Source organism: Camelina sativa, chromosome 3, assembly GCF_000633955.1.
Source record: "Camelina sativa cultivar DH55 chromosome 3, Cs, whole genome shotgun sequence".
In the NCBI taxonomy this organism is placed as follows: Eukaryota; Viridiplantae; Streptophyta; class Magnoliopsida; order Brassicales; family Brassicaceae; genus Camelina; species Camelina sativa.
The window spans coordinates 2,044,733-2,054,972 of record NC_025687.1 but is presented as its reverse complement, the minus strand read 5'-3'; the positions used below and the strand labels follow the sequence as shown (position 1 = coordinate 2,054,972).

The window sequence follows — 10,240 nt, the reverse complement described above, 5'->3', positions numbered from 1 at the left end:
TACTACGTAGTTGTACCATCTTCCAAGAACAAGTTCTACTTAGTTGTACCATCTTCCGAGACATACCACAAGAAGACATCCAAAAAAAACGAGAAAACAGATCTGCTTAATTTTCTTCATATCTCTGCTCCTATCCATCTTCAGCTGTCTAACTTCTTCTTCGAGGACACCCACTTGAAAATCTAATTGTTGTACTTCATCCACCAATGCCTCATCAACCCATTTAAATACATGTGTGTCGTTGACAAGCTACATATAAGACAGAAATTGGTAAATAAATGTAATAGATAATCAACGAATATTAAAATATATTTACATTTCTTTGTGCTGCATACGCACAACAGTAGTAGCGACGACAAGGGTTTGAGATCGAGTGAGAGATTATCTCAACTACTGCCGAACCACAATGACATTTTTTTTGGATGCCTGGAAACCTTACTCGATTAGAGGAATTGCCACATGAGGTCCTCGATGCTCCAGAATCGTAGCTCATTTCAAGATTTGAGATGACCCAGAAATCGCAAACCCTAACTAGGAAAGAGAGGAGTTTGGGAATCGAAATCGGGAGATCGGGAGAGGGGAAATCGAAATCGGGAGAGAAGATTTTGTATGAACCCAGAAATCGAAAACGAAAACCCAGAAATCGGGAGAGAGGAATTTTTTTTTGTAGGAACCCAGAAATCGCAAGAGAGGGAGAGAAATGATTTTTTTTTTTTGACCCAGAAATCGCAAAATCGTGCCTAAACCCGCCCTAGCATACTTGGCTCCAATTTTAATTTTTCAAAAATTGAAATTTTGTTTGGGACACATAAAAAACACGTGTAGCCGCCAATTTACACACGTGTAGCCGCCAATTTACACATGTGTAGCCGCCAAAATGCACTAGTTGTTCCAAGTTTTCAGATTGTACCGATCTTGACAAGTTGTACAATTCCGAATTTTTTATTGTTTTTAGTTATACCATGTCAAAACCCAATAATTTTAGTTGCACACATGGTTTACGGTTAATTGAGATACATTTACACATGTTCATGCGATCATATGTTTGAAAAGATAATTTCCTAAACTTTTGTAATTATATGTGGTTTACAACGATAAATGAACCCTTAAAGTATATGGTGTTTCATGGTAAATCTTGAATATGATGAAAATTGTTATGACAATTCTTTCTTTCAATTAGTTATATAATATTTTTGTTGTTAACAAATATCATATTTATTTTTATTTGAAATTTTATAAATAATAATATAGTTATTTTGATTTTTTTAATTATTTTTAATAATAAAATTTTAATTACAATTTTTAATTATAAATAATATATATAATTATTTTTTTCAACTAACCTAAGGAAGATAATCACAATTTAACTGAAATAAGTTTTCCCATAAGGATAAGCAAACATGTCTATCAAGATAATCCACAAAAAACAAACACACACAAATGACAATAGTTGTACCGAGGAAAAAACAAGTTTTACTAAGTTCTCCAAATAAGAAACTAAGTCCGAGANTCGAGAACCCTCACTATCAAACCAGCTCTTACTCGAATTTTTCTTCTTCTTCCTGCGTCCATGTTCTCTGGCTGATGGAATCCTTTTTGTTGGTTTTCTTCCTTTTTTTGTGACATAAAACTTAGGAAGAACAATCTTAGCACGTACATCGTCAGGGACCATCCACATAGACATGATAGGAACTGGATATATCGTCCTCGAATACCCCAATGCCCACTGCTCCATCCAATAGTACTTACTGCACAAGTCATGCAGTTGGATCTCATTACCGGCGTTCCTTGCTGCTTCCATCGCAGCAGCAATTGCATGCACACACGGATATCTGTCAATATCAAATTGTTTACAGTAGCACGTTTTCCTTCTCAGATCAACCACATAACTACTACCATCAACTCCAGTCACGCTGTATTCCAGAAAATAGCTGTTTAGTTCAGTCACTGGTAAGAGCTTTGCTTCAGAACACCTTGTGTGCATCAGTGTCTCAACAAAAGGGACTAGTTTCTGCTCTTTTGGAGTCTCTAAGGATATCTTCCTGTATTTGTTAAACCATTCAGCCACTTTACTAACAATCGCATCAATCATTGGTAATAACGGGTATGCCCTTGCAAATCGAAAGACACCATTGATAGATTCAACCGTATTAGTGGTGTCTATGTTGTATCTAGCTCCTGGAAAATAACATCGAGCCCATTTGTTCTGTCCTACATGATTATCAAGATAAGTACTTGCAGCTGGATACCTTCTGATAAAATCAGCATAGAGTCTCTCAAACTCAGGCTCTGTGTAAGCCTTAGCACATACCATGAACTTCGTCGCAACTAAATCCCTGTTCACGTTTTTGCAGCTCAATTTAACATTCTGGGACAAATGATAAATACAATACCCATGATGAGATAACGGGTACACCGTATTTATTGACTTGATTAGGCTTTGATTTCTATCAGAACAGAAGACCAGTTCAGGACAATCTGGTACAACTGATTTCAATTTGCTGAAAAACCAGGTCCAACTTGTATCTTTCTCACCATCAACTACACCAAATGCAATCGGATAATGGTGATGATCCGGATCTTGAGCTGTAGCCACGATTAGTACTCCACCATAGACATTTTTAATACTTGTTGCATCAACAATGATCACCTTTCTCATAGCTTTGAAGCCTTCAATGCACGCTCCCAAGGCGAAGAACAAGTACTTAAACCTCTGTGCTTCATCCAATTCAACAAATGAAATTGTACCTGGGTTCATTGTCTGCAGCATGTGCATATAACAATGCACCAACTTAAAACTATCCTCTGGAGTACCGCGAAGATCATATGCAGCTAGTTTTTTTCCTCTATTTGCGGTCGAGTAAGACACTTTAACACCAACTCTTGATTGAACCAAAGGGATGAGATTTTTGGGAGTTGGAGTGTCTATCAAACATGGGTAATCTTCACGCAAAACTGATGCAACTAAATGTGGTGTGCCTCTCCTTTTTCTCCTCATTGTACTTGTATCTGACCTCAAGCACGTATGCGTCTTGTTGTAAGTTCTGACCGAGAAACTGTCTGAATTCCCATTCCTCGCAGCTCGTAAAGACCACTTGCAACCCCTTTTAAATTCACAGCATTTAACCACAAACAACATAGTATCCGACTTCACAATAACAAACTCAAAACAGTTCTTGTGTGCAGCTTTTTCAACTAAATCTTTAACTGCTTGCTTGCTTTCAAATTCTTGACGTAAAGTCAAATCCAAACCATCTTCCCATTCACGATTTACAACTGGTGTGACCTCAGAACCTTCAATCATATCACAGTTATCTGCTATTGCTCGTTCTTCAGACTGTTCTTGATAAAGAACCATGTTCCCATCACTATTCTCCATCATCTCAAAACGTTCAGACGGCTCACCTTCATACATCGTGTTCTCATATGTCGCTCTACTACTTGAAATCAACTCCTCATTAAGTGAACAACCTACAGTCCCTCGACTTTGCTCATCCCCCTGATTTATTTCAACATCATTCACGACTTCCACATGCAAAACTTGGAATTGATCTGGATTCATTTCCAAATAACACATCAGATCATCATCATCATGTATGTGTATCGGTCTCTTAGGATGCACTGATTCGGGAACGTAACTCAATTTCAGCTCAGTCATAGTTTCATCAACCTTCGCCTTTCTGCATATTTTCTGCACCAATGCAGAATAACTGACCTCTTCAATAGATGTCTCCATTCTAAGAGATTGATGAACTTTTTCTCTTGAAATCCATCTTAGTTCATTTTCCCTTGTTGCATAATATCCCCCGTAATCAAAAACGATGATTATCCGACGATTATTATTCATTGTGCCTGAAATAAAATAAAAAACTCACATTGGAACCTCTGTCGTGTAAATAGTATTACCAAGTTGTACCAAAATTGTATCAGTTGTACCCGTTTAAGTTGTACCAAACTATTACCAGTTGTACCCGTATCAGTTATACCTAGTCTACCAGTTGTACTACATCGACTCCACAAAATCACTATTTATTTCGGAATATTTTTACGATTCAGTTCGAATGAAGTGTTACAATCCACTTAGTATGCGACCCATTTCGACACTAATACAAATGAGAATAAATTGAATGAGCATTCAAGGTATATATCCTAATTGCTTTAGGATGAACCTCAAGAACCCTAATTGCATTGGTAAATAAATGTAAGAATATCACCTGAATCTTCTGCTTTGCTTTGTTGTTTGCTTCAATCCCAATCTTTTGCTTTCGTTTGGAATCAAATCGATTTCTATGGACTCGATTTGTATCGATTGGAAGGGGGAGAGGAGCAACAATGGGGGAGCGGGGACGAGATCGGGAGAGAGAGGGGAGAGAGAGGGGAGAGAGAAGGAACCCGATTGATGGAGAAAAATTGATGGGTTCCACATGTTTTTCTTTTTAAAATTTTATGATTTATTAAATAAAAGGTTATGGATAAAAATGAGATATGTTGGTCAATCCTTTGTCAAAGGGTACTTAGACCACAAAAGGGTATTGATGAATAAATTGCAAGGGTATTATAGAGTTTGGTCAAATGAAAACTATAACAGCTAACCAAAAACTTCGTTTCTATTTGATCAAAATCAAAAACCAAAATCGATTAAAACTGGAATCAAATCAAAAACCAAAATCGTACCAGTAGAGATGTCCGAAATAAAAAAACACGGATTGTAATTTTATTTTTTTGGTTTGGGAGAGAGTTCACCGGAGGCCGAAAAAATTCTTCTCTCTCGCTCGCTCGTCCATTGTTGTCTCAGCTACGAACGAAGATGAGAAGCGAAGCTGTGAAGAGACCGAGAAAACAGGTTGACGAAGAAGAGCTAACAATGTCGGAGCCTAAAACCAAGTACGATCGTCAACTCAGGTATTACTACTCTTTTCTCCCTCCAATATCTCTCGCTCTTTGTACGATTCTCCTTGGGAACTGATGAAGTAATCGGGTGGCTATGGGGTTTTGATTTGGAAATAAAATAAAATCGTAGGATATGGGGGGAGCTAGGTCAAGCGGCTTTGGAAGAAGCGAGTATCTGTTTGCTCAATTGTGGCCCTACTGGCTCCGAAGCTTTGAAGAATCTCGTCCTTGGTGGTGTTGGTAGCGTCACCGTCGTTGATGGATCCAAGGTTCAACTTGGTGACCTCGGAAACAATTTCATGGGTACACTACTAACTTTTATGAATTTTTGTTCTCCTTCTGGGGTATTCGGGGACTTAGTTAGGTTACTATTGGTGTTTGTTTTTTGACATGTGAAGTCGATTTGAAGAGTGTTGGCCAGTCTAAAGCCAAATCTGTTTGTGCGTTTCTCCAAGAGCTTAATGATGCTGTTAAAGCTAAGTTTATCGAGGAGAATCCGGACACTTTGATTACAACTAACCCATCTTTCTTCTCCCAGTTCACTCTTGTTATAGCTACTCAGGTACTATTCTGTTTTTTTTTTTTGTTCAGTTGTAATCTATACTATTGATTTGTGTGCTCCAACTTTCCCAAGTTGTGATTCTTGCTTACAGTCAATCACCAGGCAAAGCCTTCCTGGTTCCCCTCGGGATTTTGCTATATTAGTCTTTTCTATGTTGTTTAACTCATTCTCCATCCCATTTTCCAATGTTGGTTTCTTGTAGCTGGTGGAAGATTCAATGGTGAAACTTGATAGGATCTGTCGAGAAGCTAATGTCAAGTTGGTTTTGGCTCGCTCTTACGGGCTTGCTGGCTTTGTTCGCATCTCTGTAAAGGTGATAACCCATTATGTGTCGGATAACTATACTTATGGCCAATAATATCCTGCAGTTTGGATATTGACCACGGGGAAATGCTAAGTTCTATTCTTTTTTTTATCAGGAGCACACCATAATTGACTCTAAACCTGATCATTTTCTTGACGACCTTCGCTTGAATAATCCATGGCCTGAACTCAGGAGGTTCACTGCTCTCGTTTTCTCTCTCATTATGTTGTGTGGCATCTTTTAACATTGTGGTTGTGGATGGACGATTGAGTGATATCTGATAATTATTCATTGAACGGCAGTTTTGTGGAAACCATCGATCTAAATGTATCAGATCTGGCTGCACATAAGCACATACCTTATGTCGTCATTCTTGTGAAGATGGCTGATGAATGGGCTCAATCCCATGGTGGTAATCTTCCCTCGACCAGAGAAGAAAAAAAAGAGTTTAAGGTGTAGTTTTTTTTTGTAACTAAGCAAATTCATTAGGTAGCCTACTTTCTTCTGCTTCCTTATTCTAATTTCTATATCGTTGAAATCTAAGGATTTGGTTAAGTCCAAGAGGGTAACTATGGATGAAGATAACTACAGAGAAGCTATTGAATCCGCTTTCAAAGTTTTCGCTCCTCGTGGAATCAGTAAGTAGATATCTTGTTTGGCGTGGGTAGAACTTGACTTAATATTTGGTGCTTCCATGCCGCATATGTTTATTTTTTTAATGGTCGAGTACTTCAGCTGTATGTTGATATTAGAGGTCAAATCACAGTGTCCCTTATGTTGAACCAAATTTGTTTTCTCTTCCAGGTTCAGAGATTCAAAAAATTAGTAATGATAGTTGTGCTGAACCAAGTTCAAATTCTTCGGATTTTTGGGTGATGGTGGCGGCTCTGAAGGTTTGACACTTGAAACTTACTTTACCAAAACTCATATTGCAAATGGTTGGGCAAAATTTCAGGGTTTTTAAATTGTTCAGAGTTTTAATTCAATAAGTCTTATGTTTCCATTGACCACAACTCACTTTGATTTGACCTCATAAAGTACTGATACATAAATTTTACCTGCAGGAATTTGTTGCAAACGAAGGTGATGGAGAGGCACCCCTTGAAGGCTCTATACCAGATATGACGTCTTCAACTGAGTGAGTGCACCTGCCTTCATGGCACTGAAATCCATCTTCAATCTATTTTTCACATTCATAATGCAGCTGTATGATTTTTCCTTGCAGACACTATATCAATTTGCAGAAAATTTATTTAGCCAAAGCTGAGGCTGATTTTCTTTTCCTGGAGGAACGAGTAAGAAACATTTTAAAGAAAATCGGTCGAGATCCTAGCAGCATTTCAAAACCAACAATCAAGAGCTTCTGCAAGAATGCAAGGAAACTTAAAGTGAGAATACTTACATTCGAAACAAGTTTTATTTGTATTCATATGTCGATGTTCTGCCTGTTGCGTATTTGCTTTTTCTTTTGGGGGAGTATCAGAACATCTGTTTTGATTAAAACATAAACCGCATTCCGTGCTTTGTAGGTATGCAGATATCGTTTGTTAGAGGACGAGTTCAGCAATCCTTCTGTAACCGAAATTCAAAAGTATTTAGCAGACGAGGACTACAGGTACGAATGTCTTCACAGAATTTTCCCTTTTCATATGAGTGCAAAATTAACAGATGTGAAAAATGGCATATCTACCAAACGGTTGCTCTTTGATACATGCAGTATGATGTTGTGATTGAATATTGCTCGAGCATTTTGCAAAACTGCAAATATTTTACAGTATAAGTTATTCATTTAGTTAACTTGAGCTAACCAGATCTTTTAGTTCATCTTAAGCTTACACAGCAGCAAAATAGATTCTGGATTTAGTTGTTTTAATGCTTGCATGTTTAGCTCTTATGCTGATAATGTTACCGTCACAGTGGTGCAATGGGATTTTATATTCTTCTCAGAGCTGTTGACAGATTTGCTGCCAACAATAACAAGAATCCTGGACAGTTTGATGGGTAAGAAACTCATTATGGCATGAAGCTCAATCTTATTTCTTTGTTTGGCTATTAACATGCAATATGTTTTGCTTTGCTAGAGGAATGGATGAAGACATTTTTCGGTTAAGAAATATTGCCTCGAGTCTTCTCACCGACTTGGGCTGTAATGGCTCTGTAGTCCCCGATGACCTCATCAATGAGATGTGCCGGTTTGGTGCCTCAGAGCTTCATGTCGTATCTGCCTTTATTGGAGGAATCGCGTCTCAAGAAGTCATCAAGGTTCGATTCATAGATCCTTCTTATTGTTTCAATTTCAAGAGTTTTATGTGGAATTCACCAGCTTATAGACAATGCATACCGAGATGATTTAATTTGTAGTCGTCTCTCTCGCTTTCTTCGTTGCAGCTTGTCACGAAGCAGTTTGTTCCGATGGTGGGGACGTACATCTTCAATGGCATTGATCACAAGTCTCAGTTATTGACATTGTAGAAGATCTTTCTTTACACGTTGGCTTGAAACAGAGAGAGAGAGAGAGAGAGAGAGAGAGAGAGAGAGAGAGAGAGAGAGAGAGAGAGAGAGAGAGAGAGAGAGAGAGAGAGAGAGAGAGAGAGAGAGAGAGAGAGAGAGAGAGAGAGAGAGAGAGAGAGAGAGAGAGAGAGAGAGAGAGAGAGAGAGAGAGAGAGAGAGAGAGAGAGAGAGAGAGAGAGAGAGAGAGAGAGAGAGAGAGAGAGAGAGAGAGAGAGAGAGAGAGAGAGAGAGAGAGAGAGAGAGAGAGAGAGAGAGAGAGAGAGAGAGAGAGAGAGAGAGAGAGAGAGAGATTTTATCATATCCATTCTTCATCTTGCTTCGCTTTGTTTGTGTAACATTGACCAGATTTGGTGAAGCTAGTTTCATAATATGGGCCAGAGTAAGCCCACTTTACACATATTAGTCAGCCGAAGGTTTTTAATGAGATGATGATTTCTACAAATCATACAAACGACAAGAATGTCCATGATGTTAACATCAAAAGTTGCAGTCAAGAAAATGGGGTCCAAGAATAAGATCAATCGAAATGGAATATTAAAATTGTCTAGACCGATAATGGGCATAAAACATCAGTTACATCAATTTGCTACTTCAAGAGAAAAGTTAAGAGCCACAAATACAATTTGGGGATTTAGGGGAAATAAAGACAATTAGAAATGGGTGTGGGGTTATGGCAAATGCATGAATAATAGAGGCCATTGAAGCTCGGTGGGTTTCACTACCATGGCAATTCATGTAAAAGTATAACTTACACCCTTTCTCTTTCTTTTACCTAAGTGTATGTATATTTTGCATTTGATTTTAATTACACCCTTTCACTTGTTTACTTTTTTTTTTTGGTGTAATGAAAGGAGGAGTTAACAACAAGAAACAGATAGATGGATGGAAATGGGATGTCAGCTTTAAAGGGGTTTGCTTGAAGAAGACCAAACTTAGACATTGAATTAGGTAAAGTGGCAGTCTCCTCTTTCAAGCAAAGCACCTAACTTCTACCATCCTCTCTCACCGATTCATTGATTGCCCAATTTCAAGTTCGTAAAACATACTATACTATTGTTTAATATTTTATGACTACTAAAATTCTGTATCGATCTTGTTCATTGGTTGAATTATTTTCACTTATGGATATATACATGAAAATTGCTTTCTTTTTCTTTCTTATGTATAAACAAAATCTCTGTTTTTTCTTCTTATTGAATATCATTTAAAAGTAAAACAGAAATTAATTTGCTATAATTTGTTACAGATTTTATCTGCCACACCTACTAATAAAACTATAATTATAGGACATTGTTTTTGAGATTAAACATATGTGTGCAACATATCGATAACATTCTTTAAGTTATGTGTATATGTAGTAGTAGACAAACATGTTTGAAATAAAACCATGTGGTTTGATTTACAGCTATTGTGACACACCATACACGTTATACTTGACCAGCACCCCTATTCACAAATTATAATACTTGCTTATAATTATGCATAAAAAACCCATAAGATAGCATATCAACCGGATAAAAAATTATCAATGATAGATCTGATGATACAGAGCTATGAACATTATTAAATAAAAGTAGATAACATTGATCCAATCAAATTCATTGCAGTCTCGTCTGTTTGTTATGCAAACAAATTATAGCACCGACTTCTTGAATACTCACATGCCATTAGCAATTGAGCAGAGCCATCGATGGAATATTACGTTTTTTTTTTCTTTTGGGGCAAACAGTGGAATATTACGTTAAGAAATTAGAATTGATTTTTTTTTTTTTTTTGGTTTTTCCCCAACCACTGAGTTCGTAAATCTGGTTGAGAAAAGAATTAGAGTCCACCAGACAATACCAAATTTAAAATGATAGTACTATTTTATTAATCAAATGTATGCATGTGTGTGTTTATGTTTCAGTTACGCATGAATTTGTATGTGTTCCCTAGGACTGAAAAAAGATGTTTTTTTTTTTTTTTTTTTTAAA

General features: G+C 37.2%; 1 protein-coding gene across 1 annotated transcript; it reads left to right on the top strand.

Annotated features, from left to right (window-relative positions):
* Positions 4,637 to 8,315, top strand: LOC104763030 (NEDD8-activating enzyme E1 regulatory subunit AXR1). The gene is made up of 14 exons (XM_010486453.2): positions 4,637 to 4,902; positions 5,021 to 5,193; positions 5,289 to 5,452; positions 5,655 to 5,765; positions 5,872 to 5,951; positions 6,059 to 6,209; positions 6,301 to 6,394; positions 6,561 to 6,649; positions 6,821 to 6,894; positions 6,982 to 7,144; positions 7,286 to 7,371; positions 7,674 to 7,757; positions 7,838 to 8,018; positions 8,145 to 8,315. The coding sequence occupies exons 1-14, from the start codon at positions 4,808 to 4,810 to the stop codon at positions 8,226 to 8,228; spliced, it is 1,629 nt and encodes a 542-aa protein (XP_010484755.1). The 5' UTR covers positions 4,637 to 4,807; the 3' UTR covers positions 8,229 to 8,315.

Coding starts and splice junctions, on each gene's coding strand:
- LOC104763030 (XM_010486453.2), top strand. CDS start 4,808: ATGAGAAGCGAAGCTGTGAAGAGACCGAGAAAACAGGTTGACGAAGAA. Junction 5,766..5,871: donor TTGTTCGCATCTCTGTAAAG/GTGATAACCCAT, acceptor TTTTTTTATCAG/GAGCACACCATAATTGACTC. Junction 6,895..6,981: donor GATATGACGTCTTCAACTGA/GTGAGTGCACCT, acceptor TTTTCCTTGCAG/ACACTATATCAATTTGCAGA.